This window comes from Dermacentor silvarum, chromosome 4, assembly GCF_013339745.2.
Source record: "Dermacentor silvarum isolate Dsil-2018 chromosome 4, BIME_Dsil_1.4, whole genome shotgun sequence".
Lineage (NCBI taxonomy): Eukaryota > Metazoa > Arthropoda > Arachnida > Ixodida > Ixodidae > Dermacentor > Dermacentor silvarum.
In genome coordinates, this window is record NC_051157.2 from 678,295 (window position 1) to 704,559 (window position 26,265).

Consider the following 26,265-nt stretch of genomic DNA (forward strand, 5'->3'; position numbering starts at 1 on the left):
ATGCACTCTCTGAGATCTCTCTCACCTGCCTTGGTAAGGAGAGGGTTGGCAAAGCAAAATTTGCAGCTCCACAAGAACGAATGAAGAAGATGGAAAAGAAACCTCATGAAAGGTTTTGAGGATGAAAGAAAGAAAGCAGGAAACTGTGCATTTTGCTGGGACATTTCTAGCACCTTTGGTCCCACATTTTACTACTTGAATATTTTTGACTCAAACAATCTTGGTGCTTCATGTTTATTTTCACTTCTTTTGTGTTACCAAGGTGAGGTTATCTGGTGGTCAGTGATATTTAGCTGTATCCATCATCATTTAGCTGTATCCATCATCATCTGTTTCCATCATTCAGTAGGACAACCTTCAAGCACCTACCTGCGCAACGTAAATTCGCATATAACCTGGACTCCAACATCACTATTAAAACTTTTTTAGTTTTTCTGTGCTGGTTATACGCCCAAAAATGCAGTAATTGAGCAGGTCTGGAAAGTCAGGCATGTGAAAAATCAGTTGGCAACTGTAGCTATACCAATTGGAACAATAATGTCGAAACTGGAAGTACACCATCAAATTATCAATGTATCATAGGTCTGGCATGCACCCAACTATAATTCAACAACTTTAAGTGCCATCTGCGCTAAGCTGTGCTAAGAATTGCAATGCAATGCAAATGCTAGATCTCAACCCAAAAGAAATGGGCACATCAGACAAGTGACTAAAAAGGCCGTGTCACCTCTTGTTACATCTAGCTGCACTCATTGCATTTCAGAGGCCAGACAGGCAGCACCACATTGTGTGCTGCTGCAATCACTCCGCAGCTATGCAGTCGTAAATGCTATGGCACAGCATTAAAAACAATTACGTCGAGCTTACCCAGCTTGCACCTTCTCCTTTGTGAGACTCTCAATCATTTTCTGACCCAAGTCATAGATGGTTTCCATTTCTGTAGTCTTCAGAGTGAGCTTTCCAACTTTTGCGCCCTGTGTGACATTAAACAGGATTCAGATGAGGAAGAACGAGTGGTAAAACAGAACCACTTACAGTTCCTGTGGCTGGCCTGTCAATCTGTATCTCAACAACCTCTCCTTCGATTATCTCCGTCTCTTCTCTAAAAAAAAAATAATAAAATCATAAGCAGACAATCGCGAACCTGCCACCTAAAACACTGACACAACGCCTCTGTACTACAAACTAATATTCAGAAATCTGGGGATTGTTAGATGTCTGTGTATCCTTTACGGCAGCCGGAACAGTAGGCTAGCAGATGACAAAGAGCAGAAAGCGGACGTCGCAGCGCATGGGTTTGAAAAAATTGAGATACACCGGAGAAAACAAATACCAGAAGTTTTTTTTTTTTTTTTTTTTTGCAGAGGCAATGATGCATCACGTTTTGCGAGCGCATTATCAGCCCAGACGAGTGTCGCCTAGCAATGGAGGCACGTCTCTTCCTTTTTTCGCACTGCTACAGCGGAGAAATGTAACCCATACAACCTTCGTGCTCACGGGGATGACACACGGTCGCACTTTCCGGACGGTGTTGTCAGGGTTCGTACAGGTTTCCAAGGCAAAAATTCTAGGATATTCAAGGACTTTCCAGGACCTGTCACAGGTTTTAAAGAGACTCAAAGTGGCATGGAAAGTAGAATTTCTTCACTCTAAGATTTCCAAGAATGACTAGTTTTATTGCACGTATAATAAATAAATGTATACTGTCACAATTATAATAAAAAAGTCTTGATAAGACATTTTGAGGAGTCTTGATAACTTCTCAACAACATAACACAAAATGAATGCTTACTACAGCGGCTGAGACTTCTCCAGCATAGGCAGGGTACAGTTCACCAAACATATTCAAAACATTCAGCATAGTGTTATTGCACTAATATAAAAATAAATAAATGTAAACCACAATGATGTTAATAATATCTAGCCTTGATCACTTTGCAAATTCACAACAATACCGAAAAAGAAAAGTTCATAAAACACAATGAACACTTCCCCAACAGCTACTCCGACTTCTCCAGTATTAGCTGGGCAAGCTTACCGAACATTTGCAAAACATTCAGTGTAGTCTTGCTACACATCCATTATAACAAATTAAATGTACATTGCAATTATGTAAAACATGTCTAGTCTTGATCACTTCTCAAGTCCGCAATATTAAAAGTTCCCACAATGAACATTCACAACAGCTGCTCACGCTTCTGCAGTATTAGCTGGGTTCATCAAATATTTCCAAAACATTTAGCAGTGTTATTGCACTTATACTACATAATAAATAAATGTACACAGGGTGTCTACCAAGTTGACATTTTCAGATTCCTTGAGTTTTCCAGGTTTTCCCTGAGTGATTTTGCTAAATTCCCTGAGTGAAACGGAACTTTTTATATCAAGACGGGCTGACACCATGTTGCCTGATGCTGTCACTCTTTAGTAAGCATGTTAAAAAAAATGTCGCAGTTTCACCTGAAAGGCGAAGCATCAATTGCGATAGCAAATTAGTAGAGAGCTATACGGATAAAGGATAGTAGTTTTATCAGCTGTGTATCAACTTGGACATGCAGCAGCAGCAGCAACGTGCAGAACTATTGTCGACGCTGTCGGCGTTTTGCCCGCATTCGCACCTAACGCGCACGGCGTTGGTGACTGTTGCTGCAGCCCTTCAGCGAGCACGGCGCAGAACACGCGTGTGCTCTCCGCCGTGCATTCGCTCCCCGTGATAGCGCGTGTCCCTCGCGCGCTTTCACTCGCACGTAAAGCATACGGCGCGCGGCAAGCATTTTATCACCGTTTGACGTCATACAGAACCTCACGGCAACGGCGACAGCGACGGCAGAAATCCGCTTTGAGTGTCCATATATTTGCTATCGCAATAAAATAAAATGTCCGACGCTTACAGTACTCCGTAAGCGTCGCAAGTTACGGCTACAGCTGCTACCGCTACTGCGCAAACGCGCTCGTGCAACTGCTCGCGCGGTTACGCCAAGAGATGGCGACGAGGCAGCTGTGGTAAAAGATGACGACGAACGCGCGAGCAGTGGCATGCTCGCGTTCACGCGGTGACGCTGACACTCAACCCAGAAATGGGCGCCTACAAGCCAGCTGTGGTAGAAGACAACACGCGCCCGTTCCTGGGTTAAGCGTCGGCGTAACCGCGCGAACGGGCGCCTAAGAGCTGCATTCTAAAACAACTTAATCCAGTTTGAATAGTAAGGAGTAGTGTTTATTTCATTCAATAAGAACACAGAAGGGAGGGGTTAGTAAAATGCACAGCAGATAAAATATCTTCGAGAGAAATGGTAGTTTCACTGTTTTAAAGAGTTTACAGTAGAACCCCGCTGTTACGTTCCCGGGTGCTGCGTTTTCCCGGCTGTTACGTCGTTTTCGGCCGGTCCCGGCACAGCTCCCATAGAACCCAATGCATTGGTAACCCCGCTGTTACGTCGCAACTGTGGGACCGTTCCCGCATCATACGTTGCGAACTGCCACACCGCGCCGGCCCGAGCGGCCATTTTGACTTTTCATGTCGCTTGGCTTGGTTGCTTGACGATGGCATTGGCCGCTCAAAGTGCTGGGGGCGACATTTATTACGTATTTTCGGTTTCCGCCAGCAAAAGTATGGCCTTTGATATCCGCTTTTGCTATCTAAAGATGACGTCTATGACGCGTTGCGGCCCTAAAATTGGTTTTGGCTCATAGATGTTCCGTATAAAGTCCAAAGGCGATAACGCCGTCGCCGCGCGCCGTATGCTTTCTTTCGCGTGCGAGACGCAGTCGTCGGCTCCCCTCGCACGCTTTCACTCGCACATACAGCATACGTCGCCGCGCGCCGTATGCTGTATGTGCGAGTGAAAGCGTGCGAGGGAAGCCGCGCGGCCACAGAACACCCATACAAACTTAGAGAAGGGAAACTGTACCTTCCACAGTGCAACGAAAATAAGCGTAGCGGTGGCGTTGTGAACTAAAGTATGCGACCGAGAGATGGCGCTGGCAGAATCGAAACTAATATCATCATCATTATGTAGTGAGCAATATGGCCGCTGCGGTAGCGGTTCGTAGGGCTGGTCGCGCTGCTCGCTCGCTGCTTTGGGGCGTTTTGTTACCGCTTTCGGGGAGGTATTCGTGTGTACTGTACTCTAACATGACTACAGATATCTTCATTATGTCGCCAGGTGACCGAGAGGCCTCAACTGGCAATAAAACACTTCAAACAAGTAAGCTCACATTGTTTATTGTCAATGGTGAATGAGGCAGTACATGAGCACAATTTTCGTACAGCTCAGGTGGACTTAATGTTGTCCGTCACTGAGTTTACAACATACAGAAACACAGATAACCATCTGTTTATTGGGACCCAAAGCTGAAATCGAGCGAAGTTTTCTCATCGTGTTCGGCGTGCCGTAAAGCAGGGAGAACGAAGGTTCAGTCAGTGACATTTATGCTGAGCTGCCCTCGTACTTGGATTGCGTACAGTGCTGCTTGGCGTTTTACATTATCTGCGTTCGACGATTTCAGCTAGATTAAAGAAAGGAACACAAAAAATTGCTCGGCAAAAATGTACTGTCAGCAAGATAAGCTCGAGCTGCAATGTCTCACTTCTCTCATAACACATTGGCGAGAGGCACGAAGTGGAGGAGGGGGGCGTTATGCTAAATTTTACATCACATTTCCTGCTCTTGATATTTTTCTGCTGCACATTTAGTGCTCAGGTGCGGCAGCAAAGGCTTTGACACAAGTTGAGCACTTGTAAGGAAACCAAGGAACGTTATGGAGACAGCAGTGCTTACAAGGACTTCTGGAAATATTGTGTGAATAAACAAGGGCACTAAATCAACATATAAGCAAGCCCAATTAATGCTCACAGATCCTTGGAAAACGGAATTTGTGGTTTCATGGTGAAAAATAATCTCGGTATATGTATTCAAACAGAGCAAAGAGATGAACACTTCAGTTGAGTAACAGGTGACCAAGGGAAGCCTCAGCTTGGAGCCAGCGTTTCACCAAGCAAACATATTTGTGAGGGCCGAGACGAAGACCAGTTCCCACGCTGAGGTTTCCCTTGCTCGTTCACTGTTGATTAGCTGAATGTTAAGCTGAACTTATTCTGCGAATACATTTCAAAATATTTTTGGGAGCACACCGTGCGCAGGTTTTGTCATCTGCTGTTTGAAGAGAAAGAAAATTTGCTTTTAGTGATTTCTCAAGTTTGTGAAGTGTGAAATAGGCTGGCCGGTTGTGTGAGCTTGCCTTTTCTAGCTATCTCTTATGGTGCAGTACTAGCCTAGTTATTTATTTCATGCAAACTGTATATGAGCCTCTTGTAGTAAGCAAATGTAAAATCATGCGCATTTCCAGATCTAATTCAAATCCTAGCACTTGCCATGCTAACGTTCCCTTAGATTTTGTCATGTCATATAAATAACTTAAATTGGGCCAATAATATAGAGTACGTTATTAGCAGTGCTAATCGCATGCTCGGTTACTTATGGCGTAACTTTTCCAAAGCACCGTCTGCTTTAGAACTACAGCTTTACAAGACTAATTCGCTGGAAACTTGAATATGCATCTGCAATACGGGATCCCAGTCGCGTTAATCTTATTACTTCACTTGAACTAGTACAAAATAACTATACTCGTTTCATTATTTCTAATTATAACCGTACCGCGAGTATAACTTCAATGTAAACTGGCCTAGCACTCATTCCACTAGCTAATCACCGTAAAGTCGGCCATCGTTTGCTATTTCATAAAATTTTCTATCACACCACACTTCATGACGACTTCATACTGCGGCCTCAGTGCATTTCAAACTGCGTCAATCATCGCAGTAAGGTAGGAATTGATTCATGTAACACGAAGTCTTTCTTTCATGCCCCGTACATCTCAGAAATGGAACCACCAAGTATCGTAGCCATCACAGATAACAAACTTTTTTTGCAAAACATTAGCTAACATTGTATAATCAGGAGAATCATTATGTTACAAGAACTCACTGCACTTGTTTGTTTTACTCTACTACTTTGTAACCACTCCCCTCTTTAATGCCTGTGGCCCTGAGGGTACTTTAAGCAAAAAATAAAATGAGTTTCAATCAACATGAAGTGTCATTTCCTTAAAATTGCATTAAGCGCTTTTGATCATTTTAAAATTCTTTGCATTTTCATGTAACAAATTATCGTTGTGAGGGAGCATGTGATACTTCGTGGTACTAATGCCCGTCAAATTGATTTGCAAATAGCAGATGACAGAGTTTGTGCATTAGCAAGTGGGGAGCTTGCTACATTGTTTCTGTTCTGGTCGTCATGGCTATAATGACTGCAAAAGAAACAAGTTGGGACTCAACATGTTACTTCTCCGATTGTCATAAAGCGCCCTTAAAAGCAACTAAGCTTGTATGTCAAATTTCTCATTCCCGCTCAGTATGATACAGAACTGTAGACTGCTGTTTTCCTAATAGGGGTCACACCTCTCTATCTGGTAAACTTCCAAACATTTCATAGTGAGGCACGTAGTTCAAGAGGACCTGTTGTCATTGTGGCGGCAGTTGAGCATCTTGTGGCTTAGCTTGGGCAGCATGCAGACCAATAATCTCTCTTTTGTCCGTCTTCCTGAAAAGAGAAATGACAAAGCCATGACACACAAGCAAGCAAAAAATGGTGAAACAAAAGTTAGTCCCATAAATGAAGAAAAATCACGGTTCTAGTTGAAGTGTTCAGAAACATACCCTGTGAGGATTCTGGCCCTTGATGTTACTTCCAGTGGAGACACGTTCACGGTTGACTTCTATGTCCAGAGACAATAGAGTCCAAAGGGATGAGTCCAAATATGAGCAGCGTCTTGGAGGCTGGAGTCGAAAGAAAAAAGAGCCTCAATTACTATGGTGGAAGTGTGCGTGAGTTTGTGATTCATGTATGACAGAGAACAGTGCACGAAACGCTCCATGACAGAAAAATGCACAAACACACACACACAACACTGTTTTGAGTGTGCATTTCTTTCAGTGGTGTCCTTGTGTGGGCTGTGCTTAGTCAAGTCTCGATTAGATTACAATTGTTTCTGCCAGATACTAGTAATAAACACAGTCATCTTATTATGTCTCAAATGCAGTTAATCTAACTGTATCACGGGAAGTACACTTGTCACTAATGTGCAGTGAATTTATCGCGGTGTATCATTTATGCAGAAACAGCCAAAACTTTATTATTTATGCTGTACTCATGTTAGCAATTTTAGCAACTTGGCAAAGTAGCAAGAGCCTCGTTTGAATTGCTTTGAAAGGGCAATAACTTTATAATTATTACTATTTTCTACTTTTAAGACATGACGACAGGAATCAGCTTTATCCGCCTCGCACGCAAAGAAATTCAAAGTTGAAAATGCGAAGCACTGCTTTTTTACTCACCGGCGCACAAGCCCAGGGGCTGCAAGGTTAATCCGCTTTCGTGGGTAGTCTTCAAGCAGACTGTGCTCGGTTCCAGCGATGAATTTTCGTGCTGGCCAGCACGTTTTTTCGAGCAACCAGACGCAACGCGGCCAGACGCGGCAGATCACAAACGGCGGAAGCCGTGCATGCAGCCGCCAGTGAAACGCCGCAGCTGATAAAGTTCACCGTCTTTAAACACGTTCGCTTGGCGGCAGCTATCGAATGTTGGACGCATAAACTGGCTGAGGTATTATTGATATCTAATTAAAATGAACCTGCGTGATGCTACTCAAAGGAAACGACCACCCCGTTCGCAAATATAACCGCCGTACAATTTGAATCGATAAACGGCACGGACTGCAATCGATACCAGTGGGCTGCCGCTGATCACATGTCAGTGAGGCCACAAAACCTTTATTCACGTAACAAAGCACGGACTTTAATAACATAAGTCCAATAAAACAATGGACTGCTTATTTTGTAAAAAAATGACACTGTAACTGTGTCTGTCGGTAATTATATGTACATTAATCGCTCAAATATTGAGTCGTGTTGAGCGCCCCTAGCAGAAAAAATACAAACTAAAGTATTCGACCAAATTACAGTAGCTCCACTTGCGCGCTTATGCTGGAACGCGCCGCGGTTGATTTTTCGCCCTCTGTGGCCATTTGGTGAACTCGAGAGTTTCCGGGGCCTGGCGCGGCCGTATGCTGAATGTGCGAGTGAAAGCGTGCGAGGGGAGCCGACGACCGCGTCTCGCGCGCGAAAGAAAAGCAGAGAGGAAGCGCGCCTCCTTCCGTTGCGCTCGAGGCACCAGCGAGGGAGCGAGGGGGGGGGGGGGGGGGGGGGGGGCTGTAGCGGGCAGCGTTGTGCTCTGGCATCATACTGCGCGGCGGCGCGCGCGCGGTCCCGCGGGCCCTATCTTGAAAGCGATCTGCGTGGGGGTAGATTCTACGCAGTGTAGGTGCGTCGGCGGCTCGTGGCTTTGTGCGTGCTGCGTGTTCTCGGCGCTCAGTTAGGGTTGAAGCGATAGACAACAGCACGAAGGTCACTTCGCTCGCTTCTGCAGCGGCGCTTAACTGCGGGTGTCCGCGCTCATCGAGTGTGATGTGTTCATGTTTGCCTGTGGGCGCTGACACTATGTTTGTTAATTAGTTAATAACCGAATGTTTACAAGTTTATACAGACGATAAAACTACTATTCTTACTTTGTATAGCTCACCGCAATCAATACTTCGGCTGTCGGGCGAAACTACTTTTTGTCGCACGTAAGAATTAAAATAATATTGTGTGCAGTTCAACACTACTCCCATTTCTCAATTTTTCCTGTTTCCTGGCTCTTGCGTTTCCCGGCTCTTACGTTTTTTTTTTACGGTCCCGTGAAAAACGTAACAGCGGGGTTCTACTGTATTTTAGTTTGGATGAGCGACATCTGCATCTCAGCGTCAGCCAACACTTAGTTTTTTTAAGCTCAAGCTCCTTCAAAGAAGCGGCCAACACGCTTTCTTTCACGTTCATTCCTCAATGCCCTTTCTGTTCTCGTTCTCTCCAGTTCCTCCTTCCACCATGCGTTTTGCCCCACGGACCATTTGAAGCATCCTCTTGGTCAACTGTACACTGGCAACTCCTCCAGCAGACGACACAGCATCAAAGACGATTCGTTGGGCGACCAGAGATTGTTCCTTCTGATTTTCGACAAGACAGCCCTTGTTAAAAGAAAATTCCCTCTCCACAGACGCATTTCCGTGCGAAAGAGAGAGAATAATGTTGGCAAAAGTGAGTAGTTCCTTGTTTGAACCACAGATGCCTGCACAAAGGGCATCCAGCCGATCCGTGCTCCTGTCAAAATTTTTCAACGCTGCTTTCAAAGTGCACTTGAACGCTGTCATACTTGTCACAACAAACAAAGCTTGCCTGCGGCGCCAGTGCAGTGATTAAAACAGTGTCGGCTCAGCACGGCGTCACTAAACACCCGACACAATTCGTTAGTTTGAACCTCGCCGGCGTCGGCAGATCGCGGCAGCACGCGAATATTCTACCTATGCTGCGCTGCCCGCGTGCACCTCCTGAACTTTTAGAAATGGACGCTTCCATCAAGGCATTGCGCAGGAAGAGTTCATTTTGGGCGCGTAGTGGAAAGCGGAAGACCCGCAACTAGGCACGTATTCTGCGACAGTACTATTGCCATCGCGTGATGTAGCGCTCAACCAGCGAATCAACTCATCCGATTTTGTTCAACCGGCCAATCAGCGCGCGCCTCACAACGATACTACCGCCGAAAGCGATCGTCGAAGAATAGACGTCAGACTCTGGAGTTTTGCAAGACGCGTAGCGCCACCTGTCGGTGCGAAGAAGTAATAATTGAGTAGTGCAAAGTCGGACTCCCTTGCTAAGTTGCCTAAGCAGCTAGCGAGTGCGAAACAACGATTTAACTTAATTTTTGTTCATATTGCGAATGTTTTGCGCATTTAACAGCCAGAATGAGAGCTATGAATTTCTCCGCTAGTCGGACGTGCCGCCGAACTGCCGTAAAGTTCTTGTTGGCTCACTCCTTCTATGGCGATGGCGAGCACGACGGCAACCGCGACAGCTCCGCGCGCTACGAAGAAACGCCGCAATCGACGTTACTGTTGCGTTGTAAATTGCCATGAACGTGAAGGACTGAATAACAACGTTCAGTTTTACCGATTTCCATCGCGGTCGTATGAAGGAGAAAGGAGAGAGCGCTAGATACGGGCCGTTCGCGTGTTGGGTAAGCGAATTACTCGCATTCTCCACAACACAGCCGCTCACATGAGAAAGTGTGATAATGTTGTTCTGCTGTAATTGTGTTGCGTAGCCCTCACGGGGGACTATGGAAACCAAGCGAAAACTGAGGAATCTGCAGCCGCCTCTTCGTTGGCAACAGAATAAACAAAGTTGTGAACCATCCTGCGTATGTGCCATCGATGTTTCTACCTGTTTACACGTACACGTCCGCCTCCACTTTACTCAGCAAGTGTAACGGAGAGATTTGGCAGGTCAGTTTAACCAAACATTTTGGTTCCTTTATGAATTCAAAATCATGTTCTAGGGAATTGTGGTATCGCGAGCTTATTTCTAGTTTCGGCTTTTTCGATACAACGAGCACGTTTCGCAATGCACTGAGCCCTCTTGACAGCGTTTTTCTTTTTTTTTTTTTGTAATCTGAGCAATAAAGTTGCTGTGGGAGCACTGGATGAGCAATTGCGAAGTAACGCACGTGTTTAGAAAAAAAAAAATGTCGCGTTTCTTTACATTAATTTGTGCGCGTGTGTTGTTTTAAGCGTCTGCTGGTTTGTTTTGCCTTCGGTTGTATCCCGCGAAAGCGGACACGCACGTATCTCCATTTGCAGTAAATACAAACGGAAGACAACCGTGAAGAAAACATTCGAAGATGCGCGATAACACGCTCGAACGCCCAGGAAGCGAGAGCTGAAGCGAGAACGCAACTGAAAAGGCGAAGGTCGCCGGGGCCGTCCGCCGCTGATAAAGCGAGCTTTGTACCACTGACCGTAAGCTACATAGTTACCTGACTTAATCATATATGTACTTCATCGCTTTGATATTATGTACGTACCCAAATTTAACACATTTAGGCGCTAGAGAACGGACGTCGGAGTGCTTGCCTCGAACTCGACGTTGTACGATGCTCGCTGTACTTGCGAGTTGCAGCGCGCCGAAATAACACCTGAAACTTCTTTTACATTGTACACGTACTTCGCTCTGCTCCCTTTCCGAAGCGTGGATGGGCGGAAGAAGCTTTCCAGGTCCTTGATTTTTAGGAAACCGTGCCTTTACAAAACCGAAAGACGGGGCTCTATTGTGGCCTATGCAGCTTCGCTTGCGGACAGCTCTCTTTGCACTACTCAGTTTGCGCCAAGGCTGCGATGGGGGCGCTGGTGGCGGGTTTTTCCGCAGCGCCGCCTGGGCAGAGTCTGACGTCTATACGTCCTAACCCGCAACGTCTTCTACGCCTTGCTTGAGCTCTCTACAGTCTGTGAAACAAAAAAAGCAAGGGCGGCGGCGGCCGTCGAAGAGCTCACATGCTAACCGTACGAAGCGCATTCTCTGCATTACATGAAGTAATCGGTGACGGCGCCGGGAAATGTGCGCTCTTTTTGCCGCTTTGCTGGCACAGTCTTTAGACAGCACAGTGCGGGAAGCCGGCGGTGGCTGTGGAGAGGACGCGCTTTTTTACAAGCCGTATAAAGTGCGTCATCTCTGTTACTTGAGCCAGCATTACCACAACTTTCGTTTCCTTTCAATAAATTTACAGCTAATTTTCCCTGATAAAGGCACAAATTCCCCGAGTTTTCCCCGAGTATTTCCAGAATACTTAACATCCCTGAGAATTCCCTGTTTTCCCGATTGGTAGAGACACCCTGGTACACCACAATTACATTTAAAATGCCCTGTCTTGATCACTTCTCAAGTCAGTGGTGCAACAGCCAAAATAGGATTTGAAGCAATTTTTGGAGCAGGAAAATCTTGCTTTTGGAGCACGAAAATCCAAATTTGGAGCAGGTTACGGGAAAAAAAACCTCCGTTTTGGAGCACTAAATCCCAAATTTGGAGCAGTTAAGCAGTTTCACAAAGAACGCTTACTCATAAAACGCCATAAAATTGACCCCACATAATTAACGCGCAAACTTTGCATTGGATTTCTCGGGAAAAAAGTGCGTTCATTACGCGAGTATATACGGTAATTAATTCTATAAGGTAATACGACAGGGGTAATTGGAGATCGCAGGGAGAGGCCTTTGTCCTGCAGTGGACATAACTACAGGCTGATGATGATGATACGGTAATTCACGTTAGCAGCGTAGGTGAGGGCAGGGGCGCGATCGGAGTTAGTTGTTCGGAGCGCGCGTTCAGTTTCGCCGCGCGCCGTTGACCTAGGCCGCGCCCGGCGAAATCGAACGCGTGCTCCGAACAACGACATCGATCGCGCCCCAGCAGTGCACTGCACACAACTTTTTCCGCCAAACATGTGAAAAGTACACATGCATTTCTTCGCGAGTGGTTCCCTCTCTTTTTTTTTTTTTTTTTTCCAGACGGTGTGTCGCAATGTTCCGGCGGTAGTCGAATTATGCACGGACTGACAATCTTTTGGCGTTTTGGCGATGTAGAGAGAAAATCGGCACAGCTTCATTACAATGCGGTGCCTGTTGCCGCATGGAACCGAACCCTTGCTAGTTTTGTGCATTGCATCGCCTACAAAGCTCACGCCGTGAGTGCCGGGTCGCTTGCTGTACCGTACAAGCGAGTTTCCCGTAGAGTATTCGCACCCACTCCACTCGTGACCGCGTGCACGGATACGGCGAGCATCTTGTCAAGTCAACACGGCAAAGACGAACTGCTTTCGTTACTGCAAACAATGCGCACTCCGTGTCTTCGCGAGATCACACTGCAACCAGCAGCAAAAATATTCTTCGGCACCCACCACAAAACACGCAACGTTAGCCACCCTACCAATGTTTCATCTGAGCATGTGTTTGGATCTCGTCTGCGCTACTGGATCGGAGTGGATTGGATTGCCATGTCCAAACTGCAGTTTGCCAACGTGGCCTCTGTTTCCCGCTAAACGTAGCGTAACCGAGAAATTTCGCAGCTGGTCGGGCGTTTTGGCGCAGCTCAGCGCAAAAATGCATTATATCAAATTGTATCAAAATGGCCCAGCTGTTGCACCCCTGTCAAGTCCACAACATTGAAAAAAGTTCACAACACACAACAAGCGTGTACAACAGCTGCTCAGACTTTTCTAGTATTCACTGGGCAATGTTCACCAAACCTTTTCCAAACATTCAGCATAGTTTGATTGCGCTTATTTGTAATAAATAAATGTATATATCCCAACTATAATAGAACGTTCTGTCTTGATCACTTCTCAAGTCCACAATACTGAAAAAAAAGTTAAGAAATGTTCACAACCACTGCTGGGACTTTTCTTGTATTACCTTGGTGCTATTTACCACAATTACATAACAAACCTCCAGCCCTGAACACTTTTTGGGGTCACAACACAATACAAATGTTCACAATAAACTATAGCAAGTTCAGAACAGCTGCTGGGACTTTTCTTGTATAAGCTGTGTGATGTTTACCAGCTCTTCAGCTTTACTTTTCACAGTCTTCCGCAAGCTGTTGGACTTCACAAATGTAATATCATTTGATGCTTCTGCTTTTTCCGAATAGTGATCAGCTGAAACAGTCAAATCAGCGATGACTGCTTCCAGTTCCCTTTTCCTTTTCTTCATGTTGTCGCTCTCATCATTGATCAGACGCCTTTTTGAGTACCTAATGTCGTCAAGCTTCTCCTGTTTTTGAGCCGCAATGTGTGCATTGAAGCGGTTCCTTGCTGCTGACACTGATGTCCTTAGCTCCTTTGTGATGGGGACACTCAGAATACCACCAGCTTTGTCTACTGCATCACATATGTCTACTGCATCACATATGATGAGTTGCGATATGTAGGACAGGTCTGCGAGGCTCTCCACAGCAACTTGACGGTTTATGCTAAACCCACGCTCGACTGTTGCTTGTCCATGGCTGAGAACAAGTAGCCAAAGTTCGACATACGAGGAATTTAAGCCCATAAACTCATAGAGGAACTCATCCAGCCTATTTAGAGCCTTCTGAAAGAGCCGATTCCTTTCCTGTTGCCACAACTGTGTATTCAGCTAAAACAGAGTCTCATTGCTTTTCGTCAAATCTGTGAGCTGTGATGAGAGCATCAACCACTTTCCTCAGGCCTAAGAGACACTCATCTGGCTTGCAGCACATGAGCCGTGGGTCTAGGGAGGACAGGCCTCTGACTAGGGTTGACTTCAAAGGGCTCTTTTTTAATTTTGTCACAGCTATCAAAAACTGCTTGCATTCCATTTTGAACTGGAACACATCTTTTCTACTTGCTTTGCAGCTTTTGATAATCTGCGCATGTCCGCTTTTTCCAGTGGAACATGTTTGTTCACATCTTCAACGTTTAGCCTCAGAAGGCCAGTGATCGCTGCTGCAGACAAAATTGAGCATTTCATGAACTTTATCATTAGCAGCTATCTTACTACTGTCTCCAGGTCTCTTGCCAGAAAGAAAACCATAGGTTCGTCTACCTGATATTCAATCAAGGAGGGTCTGAAAGCCATGGCAACAGTTAGGGCAAAGTTCAGCTTTGCCAGGACAAGAGGGTCATGGAGGAACCCACACAAGTTCTCGAAAGATGCGCACCTTGGTAGAGTCACATTCTTACTCCTTGCTGCTTCTATGTATTTTCTGATGTCGCTCCAAAGAAGTAGTGCCCTTTCTATAACACTGACATTCTCCACCCAGCGATGCACTACAAACTTCAGTGGAAATGTGCTCTGCCCCGCTATCACTGTAAAATCTTCTCTTCGTGCTGGGGAGTTGTCAAAGAGCATGCTCAGACTTAACAGCAGGACATCAAGTCCCCATTTATTGGCCACGACACCTGCCCTATAAGCATTATGAACTGTGTGCAGGCCACAAGTGCCCAGATCAACACACTGCACTTGGTAGTTTTCACGCAAGTCTGCTTGCAGGTACCTAAATAACTTTAGGTTAACATTTGGTCCATCCGTTGAAATTTGGGCAATCTTTCTAAGTGGTAAAGGTTCGAGGGCCTTTAACAACTTTTGCTGGATGCCTTCAGCGGTCGCATGCCCTATGAAGACTGATGCGAGATATCTTGTTGCGACATTGTGCGAGGAATTCCAGCTCCCTCACAAGTACGTCCATTTGCTTCTGGCGCAGAAACTCATTCCCAGATTCGTCGCAAAACACAATGTAGCAGTCCGAGTTTTCAATTTCCCACTGCAAAGCTGCTTGAAAAAAGGGTCTAAGCCCGTGGCACGCTATGTAGGAGCATTTCTTTTCTCCGCAGGAATAACCTTTTGCCAGCTCACTGTCCGGGAACATGCGTCTGAATAGATCGGCGGTTTGTGACGACGACCTGTATGAATAATGGCTGGTAACCACCTTCAGAGTCCACAAGATTTCAGTGTCTGTGACCATCTCATAGGTCTTACAAGCACCCTCTAAATCCATTGCTGAAACCACACGGGTGGTTCTTTCGCTTGTGCTAGCACGTCTGTCCTCGGAGCAAGGTAGTTTAACACCGCGCTTCATTGCGCCACTGTGCTTCGCACTCTTTGTGTGGCTCTTGAGAGCCGACTCACCCATGTCGAACGTTTTTCCGTATGGTTTACATGTGGCTCGGTGCGGATCCATCATGTCAGGCGCAACCCAGTTCTTGTAGCTGTCGTTTCTAAGCCACCAGCTTTGAAATTTGCACTTCCCGGGCATTTTTCAAATGATCCCGCTGACATTCAAAGACGGAGGTTCACCTTGAAACTCCCATTGTGCACAGGCATCCATCACAACACAACATACGTGCACCACACACTCGATACCACATACAAAACGCAATGCATTGAACACGGTATAGTAGAGACACAAGAGAATACCGATCGAACTCCTGCCAATGTGGCCAGCAGCTCAACGAGAATCAGCTATCTAAGTAGCGCTAAAGTCTCTGCAAAAATTTATTAATAAAAATACTGCGTGGGAGTCAATTGTTAAGCATCAGATGCTGTTATTAGGACTGGAACTTTTGGTATTGGGCAGTACAATGTTTTTTTTTGTTTGTTTAGTTTCAGCTCCGATGGAAGTACAACGGTAGTGGATATTCATTAAACTGCTGGCTACATAAACAAAGGCAGTGAGCATCAGTGGTAAAGTTGCTCCACTATAGCTCTCTTTAGCTTCACCTCGCGCGCAAGAGTGAAAGTGGGACAAGGCAGACTGACGGGCGAGGATTGAAACGAACGATGGGGTGAAGAAATCAGCGTAAACACTGCCAGCCAAGCCAGAACCGAAGCGCGGCACGCATCTCTCCTTCTGTTCGCGGTTTGACGCAGTAAAGCCTTTTATTTTTTTCGTGCAGTTCTGCAAAACAGAATCATGTGCGTTCGCGCCAGCATATTGTCTATGAAATGGGGAGTTTGTCAGTTCGACGCCAATCTACCACAGAACGGAGGTCGCAATGTCGATATCACAGTGCATTGCTCATGCAATTCAAGGATTTTCAAGCAGGGAAAAAAATTCCAGGACTTTCAAGGGCCTTGGAAACGCAGTTTTCCATTTCAAGGGTTTTCAAGGGTTTCAAGGATCTGTACGCACCCCGTGTTGTTTACACGCGCTTGCACTTTAAAATAGTTCAGGTGTCCGCCCCGAGCAAAGCAGTTGCAGTGTGTCCATGGCAAGGAATGTGACAAACAAACAAAAGGAGACATTATGCTTTATGGACGACATGGCACTTCTACTTTGTCCATCAGTGCAGACATTTGGGCTTGTTGGTGTAACATGTTTCCAGATTTTCTTCTTGTAGCGCAAAAAAACACACTGATGTAGAAGAACGGACACACACAGGCGCTAACTTGTTGGACGTTAGCGCCTGTTTGTGTCTCCGTTGTTCTTCTACGTCCGTATGTTTTTTGTGCTACAAGAAGAAAAAAATTCTACTTTGTCGGTCGTCGCTCTTGGGCGCGCCACTCTATATAAAACATTGTTTCGGTGGTGTGTGGTAGCAGATTCTATGGAAAATAGTATAGGTGTACAAATAGTGATTTTTGAGACCAAATCGAATCAATTCTCGAACAGAATCAAATCGAAAAGCAAATACTTTTCGAATAGCTTTTGAATAGTGAACAGCCATTTTCACAATTATTATATAAAACGATGTTCACATACCAGTATAGTTAGCAAGTTGCTGTCATTAAATAGTACGTTATGAAACATTTATTAAAAGTGCAAATGGAGCATTAGAAGGAAACAAGCGGTTTCTTCGCATGGACAGGGCTCTTCAGAGAGTGCAAATGATCGCTGTACAAGCTGTAAAGTATGGCTACCATAGTGACGTAGACTGCTCCACGTTGCAAGTTGCCATGTTTTATATCTGCACTATGCCCACGGGGGTGAAAATTTACAGTACTTTAGCTCCAATTTTATGTTTAGTTGGCCGCAATTCACGTTTTAAAATATTCTAAAAGTATTTGAAAGATATTCGCATTTACAAATAACTACTCGATTCTTTATTCGAAAGTTTCAAATATTCGCACACCCCTAGAAAATAGCAACAGCGCGGGCCGATAGCCAACAGCGCCATTTTCGTGGATATCTCATACGGTGACAACTGGTAAATTATAACGTATCAGGACTTGTTGCTGGGCTAGTTGGTTCATCTTATTTCGTAGTGTTTAGACGCAACCACGGACGGAAAAAGAAAAGCATCAGGACAGGAAAGAGTGTCACTTGCAACTAGTTTATTGAAAGCAGACAAGGGTCAAATATAGGAAAAAGTGGCCTTATGCACACGTACATTCGCGCACATAACTCCAAGTTTGCATCATTACCCAATCACATAGTGCTCTTTCCTTTCCCGATCCTTTTTTTCTCGTCCTTGGTTGCGTCTAAACACTACGAAATGGTAAATTATAGTGTTGGTGGGTGAAATGGTTCATTTCAGGGCTTTCATTATTATAACGCCTTTCAGAAGGAGGAATAATTTGCCGCGGTCCCCTGAAGTTGATCATATTGAGATTTCACTGTATGTATAAATGCAGAAGACCCTATGAGCACACATAATCACTACTAACTACAGTGCTTCAGCCTGTCGAGGTGGCCAAATCGAAACGCACCAAGTGTCTGAATGCACTGGCTTCCCTGAGAGAAATTCATAAAGGCGTTCTATGTCGCATGTTGATGTATGCGTCCGAGACGTAACGGTTTCAACATCGGGCTTCTCTGCTAGAGATCTTGTGTTCGAATCTTGCCGTCAGACAATTTCAATTATTTATTATGTAGCTGAAAACGGCGAAGCCAGAAGGAAAAAGTTTAGGCAAATCCATCATTCCCGTGCTGGCTGAACCGCGCCGACTGCGGCTGCCTGTAGTGTATAAAGTTCAGGACTGCATGCACAGCGTTTACGGCAAGCAGTAGTTTTGTTTTGACACAGTGCAATGCACGTGTAATGTGAAACACGAGCATGAAGGCCCGCACGCTGGCAGCAAGCCCGCAGGCTACATGGTGATGCTGTTGCCCACCAGCTCACAGGTGATAACTGGGATTTGCGTGTGGCAGTGAAATACAAGTCTCGGATGAAGACGCGTGTCATAGCCCCACTGTGATGGAAGTCACAAGGCCTTCGCCGCTACAAGTGCTAATATCAGTCGCTGCAAGTGCTAATATCAGTCACAAGATGATGCAGCTTCCACAGCTTTTGTGCAAAACGGGATTTGCTGATGCAGTAAGCATTTGCTTATTCATTGCTTTCTTGATACCTTCGATAATTCGACATTCGGTTAATGCTGACATTTCTTTCGGTCTCATGATATCTAAATTAATGAGGTTTTAGTGCGTAGAAGACCGATAAGCTCGTGTACCTATAGCATAACAGTATAGCTTTGAATTCATAATATTCACTGCTCATAGACATCCGAAAGTTATCAGTGTCCTGCATATTAAGAGGAACTGATTGCAGAAAAGACAGTCATCGAGAGATTGCATGCATTGACCCAATGAATTCAAGTTTTAAGAACTGCTATACAATAAAGAAGCACATGGAGGTAATGACTCATAGAAGTATGCACCAATATGGAAATATTATGATGCATTGGGCCAAAATAAGGTCCTACAATAATTATGAACAGAACTAACATTTCCTCGGAATTTTATATTAAATCCATTGTGTCAGTGGCAAACTATTTGTTCACCTAGAAAGTTAAGAGGGCATTTTTTTATGTGTGACCCTTGGGATGAGAACGTCTGACAACAGGCATGGAGCCTATTGTAATTCAAGCAGTGTGCACCCTACTTTGGTTTATGCCATAGGGAAGCTGCTTTTCTAGCTAGCAGGGCTCAAACGTAGTGCTGAGGAAAATATGCAAATGTTTTCAAGCAGAGCATGTGGAAAACTGTGCTCGCACCAAGACTTGCTTAGCGAATTGCTACAAATTGACATGCGAGGGGCAACTCACTTGATGCGGACACCAATTGATTTTCTAAATGCCTGCATCAAGGCCTCGGTCTTTGACATCTCAAGTGAAAAGATTTCACTTCCCGAGATTGCCGTAAACGGTGTGTCCTGGCCCAGGGCTTGTGCCATACCTGCAATGAAAACATCATGTTTAGGAGAATCATAGGCAACCACTGAGTGAGTGCTTTTATAATAACAAGACAAAATGTTCAACTAACGCACAGGTAGCAGAGGGCATGAGTTCAAACAACGTCGACCATTACTACATCAGGGTCATTGATTTATCTGAGTACATACAGTGTGGGGGTTCGGTAGCGAGAAGGCCTCGGGCCTGCTCGAGCTCATCGAGGCAACTTAGAAAACCGACAGCTGGGAATGAACTGTGTCCTTTACTCGTACACACGAGACTGAGGGCACCACCTGTGACACTGATGATAACGGCAACCACTACTGATCTCCCCCTTTGCGTCCAAATGCTTTGGAGGAACAACTAAGCGTCCAGGGCAAGTGTGATACTGTGACCTGCAGCCTAGTTGTGGATATTGTTCAGCAAGTGACAAGGCAACTTGCTCCTTTGTTGGCTGTTCTTCTGAAGAAAAAAAGCACCAACCCGTTGTGGTTAAGCTGCAAAATTAATCCTCTTTGTGCCTCAACAATGTAACAGTGATGATGCTGGCCAGGACTGAGATCTGTTGCTGGACACTGTTCAGACTGAACCCACATGCGGTCGCCTGGCTGCAGAAGAGGTAAATCACAAGCCGCATGCCTATGGTTGTAGTCTTTTTGTACCATTTGTTTTTCCTGGCAACGGTATCAGTGGGTATAAATCTTTCTAGGACCTGGGCAGGCGAGTCCTCAATTTTCGTCCGAATAAGAGTTGGGCTGGGCTGTAACCACACACACCGAGGGTGTTCCCGTAACTTGCAGCACCAACTAGTGGTCTTCTACCTTGACGATCAGATATTTGATGGTGTGAACTGCTCTCACCGCTACACCGTTTGACTGGGAATCGGGGGCTACTTGTCTGGTGCTTGAGCCCGTAGTCCTTAGAAAACGTGGGAAATACACCAGATAAGAACTGAGAGTTGTTGTCTGTTCTTACAGTGACCGAAATACCATGGTGTGCGAAGACAGACTTTACTGCTTCAATGGTGGCCTTACTTGATGTGTTGCTGAGTGTCAAGACCTCTGGGTACCTTGAGTAGTAGTCAATAATAACTATGAAGCCCTGCTTCTTGTAGTGAAACAAGCCTGCTCCGACAACTTCCTATGTCAGCAAGCTGGAGTCCATGAGAGGTTCTGCAGGTTGAACCCAAGTCTTTGCACACTGTTGCCTGCAAGTGCCACAATATGTGCATTTTTGCCTGGCCACCCCACTGACTCACAAGCACAGGCACTTTTGACCCCTTGGTGCCGATGAGGCGAAATATGCTTGGACATAATGCTGCAGAAACTAGCAACTTGATCCTTTAAGAACTATCCCATTAACACTGACAGTTCACCTTGCACTTGACAATACTTGAACATGTGAATTGGCAGATGTGCTTGGATGACCAGCCCTTTGCAGTACTGCTTGAGGGTGCAACACTCTGGAGCAGCTGGAACCTTTGCAGCTTGCACTGGAAGACTGGTAGAGGCAGCTTCTACTGCTGCAACTGTAAAAGAGTCCAACTCATCTATGTTTATGCTGCTAAAAACTGTGGCGGTCACTTAACTCAAGAGAGGGTGTCTGCAGTGGCCAGCAACTTTACTGGAACATGATGCATACCAAATCGAGACTGCATCAACTTGAGGCAAATGGACGCGAGGTGGTAGCGTGTTTAAGTCCATCTTTCAAAAGAGGCATACCAATGGTAGATGGTCAGTTTCTATGTTAATTTGGAAGTCTTGGACAAATTTATGAGCCCAGGATATTGCAAACGCCTCTTTCTCAGTCTGGCTCGAGAGCATTTCTGTAGGGGTCAAAGCTCAACATGCAAAAGCAACTGCCCGCCTCGCTTCTCAAGGTTGATCTTGAAGGGGGACGGCTCCTAGACCAAAACAGCTGGTGTCTGCAAAGACAGTTGTTGGGCATGTGAGGAGCACACGCGCCCATGTCCTCCCACATACTGTCAATGTTGCTCATTGTAGACGCTTCGATAACCGGCGTAGACACACAAGAGACAAGCGGGAAGGAAAGGCATCTGACGCGTGAGGAGGACATTCCCCTCGCAAAGGTAAAAAGCATTGCCGGGGAAGACTCTCTCTGGTGCCCTAACCTTGAACCAGACCAACTTAAGGGATACCTGCTGCAACCCATGAGTGACCTCGTTGCCTATCACATGCAACAAGGCAAGCCTATTTATTACCCATTAAAGAGTGGACTTTCCTTCTGCAAGTGTTATTTATTGGTCGCAACAATAAGCATTGTTAGAGCCGACGCCACTGGTTGCCTCGTTAGTCCGAACCCAGTGTAGCTGCGATTACACGCGCTACGGGTTGGAGAATGCTACGAACGACTGTGTAGCTAGATCTGGAGCTTGCCTTTATCCCTCGCCTAACACGGAGTGTACCCCCGCAGGCATGACAGGTGATTAGTGATGCAGAACTATCGATAGTACTATCAAAACTATCAATAGCTGAGTCACTATCAAACTATCGATGGTAAAAAAACAATTGATAGTGCTATCGACAGTAATTTCGATAGCACTATCGATTGTGCTTTCAGTAGTACTATCGATAGTATAAAATGAACCACGTGAACTCACTGCAGCATAAGCTTGGTTCTCCAAGTGCGTGGTATATGGTGGTGGTGGTGCAACTAAGACAGGACCCTTCATTATCGCAGTCTACCCATCACCGAGCTCTACAGATGTACCCTACGTACAGTTGCTGGATAAAGTGTTAGTGTCGCAAATGTCCCAGTTGAACCATCTAGACAGCAGGCGATTCCAAACGAAGCTGCAGCAGGAAGCCAAATTCTGCGTTTCCGTGAGAGACAGCAACAGGAGCCCTCAACCACAAACTCGAACCTAGAGCTAATGGTTCACCAGTACCTGGAGTTACATCCGCAGGAAAGGAAAAGTAACCCTTTAGCATTCTGGAAGTCAAGGCAAATGTTCCACAACGCCGCTCTCTGAAGTGGCTAGGAAGTACTTGTGTATTCCAGCAACGTCGGTACCCACAGAATGCTGGACAGATAATTTCAGATAGGAGGCTCAAGCTGAAGGGCAAGAAAGTTGACATGCTTGTGTTCCTTCACCAGAATGCTTGGCCAAATTGTAGCCAGAATTAGAGCTAGCCAGACACAAGACGAGCTTGCCTAGCAACTTAAACCGAAACTAGCCAAAGTGGCCTTATTTGTAGTAAAATTTCCTGTATGGCGCAGTACGGCGCAAGGCTTCATTTTTGGTGTAATTGGCGCGCAATGGAGCAGTATGGCGCAGAAAAATTCAAATGGAGCAGGATGGCGCAAATGGAGCAGGAATTCCACCCCATGTACTTGGCAAGACAGCGATCCAAGCTAAGCAGGTCCTCGACTTGCTGAAATGCTGCTGCTTGATCTCGATCCGAAGTGCACGCATAATTGTTCGCAAAAATTGCTCGTGAAAAGAAACAAGACCAACACTGACCGCGCAGCTCTCGTCAACACGGGGCACGTTTTAACACAAGCAGACGACACTTGCTGTGGGCCGGAAGTGTTTTTAATGCAGTGATACATGTCCTTGTGCATTCTCTTTCTGTTACTTTCTTTTTATAGAAACAAATTAACTAACATCTAAACTATTACGAACAACATTTGTTCACCATAATGTTGGAAAAATTACCAATGACGCGCCCTGGGCAGCCAATCGGTTAGCTGGCCCTACTGACGTGTTATGGTCAAATCGCATCACTTGGTCACAAAACTCAGCCGATTGGCATGTTGCAATCGGTAGCGATGTACCTTTTTAAAACCTAATAATAAATTGCACGCTTTATGTGAAGCACTTAGATGCGTCAATTAATGATCAGAAGGACCTACTCTAATGACTCAGTACGTTTGTACAAAATCGTCAAAATCGTTTCAGGATCCCTTTAAGGGCTGATGAATCAGAAAATTAGTTTTCAGGTTTCTGCTCTTGAGAAAGGTCACCACTTGTATGAGGAAGGTCACATTCAGGGCACCAAATAGTATACAAAGCACTTACGAGTGCAAATTGTGATGCAAATGCACCTCGCATACAAAACTCACTATGGCAAGATAAGACGTGAAACTCCAGCAGTTAATATGTAGATATTATTGCTATGTGCATATTAACATTTCCACGTATTTAATCATGAAGGTTAGCGAAGCTGCACAAAAATCACGAACAAACGGAGACACACGGCTCCCTTTTTTGTTTTCATGTGCTGCTTCGCCGATCGCACATCTGTAGGTACATTCCTGTTATCTCTCCGTTTTTTTTTTTTCTTTTTTTATGAAGACATCAATGAAAACAATATGTGAGCTGCAGCTTGAGACTGACTGTTGTACATAGAAACTCCAAGCAGCCACATTCTCACAATACGCTTTTTCTGTTGCCAGAAATGGCCATTGTGGATCGCATTTTTTTTAAATTTTCTATACATTAAGAAAGGAAATGCAAAGCATAACCATAAATAAAGGATATTTAAAAGACATCACCAACACTATTAATACACACTAAAGCTGAGATTATGTTACAGCCCAAGTAAAATCCATGCTGCCCTCCTACAACATTGCTCTAGTTCATTTTGTAAGGCGATTATGGTAGCCCAGTGGAAGCGCATACCCATGGCGATTGCAGTCTTTCCTGTGCCTGGCTGGCCTGCAATGAGCACTGCACGGCCTGCAATTTTCCCTTCCTTTATCATTTCCAGTATGATGCCCGCAGCTCGCCGAGCAACAGTCTGGCCCACCATCCCTTGGGAAACCTGAAAAGTGTGCAACTTTCTCAACTTTGCAGTGTCTCATGTAATTGAAATGATCTCCCGCGTACGGGAGCTTAATGTGATCAGTGAATCGCCCTCTTTAGAGCGAGTTCTTAGCAGACTTGACGAAAGCAAAAATAGAATTCCACGAGATCACAAGCAATATTCCTGGGTCAGTTAGCTACACTTTCAAAAGCTATTAAGCAAGGAAACCCAGTGACGCACAAAACTTGCAAAGAAAGCAAATTATTAACCTGATACCATTCATTTGGTTCCGAATGCAAAACCTGAAGCCCCCTCCCCCTTAACGTGATACAGGCTATCTAACGCGCACTAAAATATGTAGCAATAGAATAAGCAGCACACACATTTTAGCACTAAGTCTTTTTTCGCTGGGTAAATATGTCTGAACTATGGGATACGCACCGGCAAGCCCAACTTTCTTCTCTAATAAGGTTGCCTAACTTGGCGCTTACCGGTCTCGGTTCGAGTGAATCATCGAGTCCGAGTCCACGTATGTGGGAATGGGCTCCTACACGTTCAATCCTTGTGATCTCACGGACCTCTTGAACCTTCGCTGCAGCGGCCTTTGGAAAAAGAAAGTGTCATGTGAGTGAACGACGCTTGGACATCGGTACTTGAGCACGTGCGCGTTTCAGTGGGACAAGCACCGTGCGAATCTTCAAGGCACTGACGTTAAGTAACCATTCATTGCTATGTATGTACGACAATGAAGCATATATGAGCAATGAAACGACCGGCATCATCCTTTTTTTGACCAAGCACACCACGTGAAAAGAGCGAACAGAGTTCCAACAATGCACACAGACACGCTACAGATTAGGGACATAGTTGAGGCGTTGTTTAATATAGCACTGTCTACAGACAACGCACACTTGATTTCTTTCTTCTTTTTTTTTTTTCTTCCCAGCCTAAATAAAACGTTATTTTTTTTTTTTTCATCTTCAACTCAAGGAAACCCCATCTTACCGACGCCATGTTCAACGCCACTGTGACGACGGTAACACCTCCTCGCGGTAGAAGCCATGGTGGCATGCATCGCCCTGCAGCCACCTCGTGCACACCGTGGTTGGTACATCTGTGGTTGGTACATTGAGGTTTTAATGAAAAGAGAAAAGATCAAGGAGAAATGATGCCAATTATGCCAAAAATAACGCCCGTTTCAAAGATAATGCCAATAGATCATAGAGTTCAATACAACAATTATTGCAGGAAACTCTATGCAATAGACTCTCCTGGAGAGGGCGCAAGTTGCCGCGTCAAGGACTATGTGACCAACGCCTCCTAAAAAGACTATTTAGGAGGCGTTGATGTGACTATTAACATAGGGCTCTATTCTAGACACGCATGGCGGCTGCACGGCCGCCATTATCCGCCGTCTTGGCTGTCTCATTGGCTGTCCGGAGGTCACGTGTTTTGAAATTTGGTGGTAAGTGGTTCTTGAGGGAAAGGGAAAGGTTGGCGCTATCTTCTGCAGCCCTTGAGGGAGCACGGCTCAGCAGTGCCGGGAAACGGAAGTTTTGCTAAATGCAGAGAGAGAGAAATTTATTTACAGAAAGGCAGAGAGGTCGGCCTGAGCTGTAACTTGCTAAATGCAATTTTGCGTTTTCGTCAGAATGATGAAACGTGACGTGGAGCTGCAAACTTTATCGACTAATACTTTTTTGTGGTCCTTGGCACCTCTATTGCGACTTTAGCGCTTAAAAAGAAAGTGGACGGTAGCGTGCAGAAGCTCGTGCAATGCATCTGCAATTTCGCGAATATGTGGTGGCGTCCCAAGATAGCCGGCATGTCAGTTGTTGATTGGCTGAAAGAATATCCCGTGAAGAGCGTCACAGGAAGGGCC

General features: G+C 45.3%; 1 protein-coding gene across 2 annotated transcripts in view; it reads right to left on the bottom strand.

Annotated features, from left to right (window-relative positions):
• The window catches only part of LOC119449326 (ruvB-like 2), a 108,677-nt gene extending 83,178 nt beyond the window's left edge, over positions 1-25,499 (bottom strand). For both annotated transcript variants that reach the window (XM_049665172.1, XM_037712492.2), the window contains exons 1-6: positions 25,389-25,499; positions 24,875-24,985; positions 24,260-24,401; positions 19,489-19,618; positions 1,036-1,102; positions 868-974 (exon numbers count right to left, since the gene is read on the bottom strand). In XM_049665172.1, the coding sequence (XP_049521129.1) occupies positions 868-974; positions 1,036-1,102; positions 19,489-19,618; positions 24,260-24,401; positions 24,875-24,985; positions 25,389-25,454 (623 nt within the window). In that variant the 5' untranslated portion in view covers positions 25,455-25,499. The remainder of the gene's footprint in view (positions 1-867; positions 975-1,035; positions 1,103-19,488; positions 19,619-24,259; positions 24,402-24,874; positions 24,986-25,388) is intronic.
• Positions 25,500-26,265: the final 766 nt, after the last annotated feature.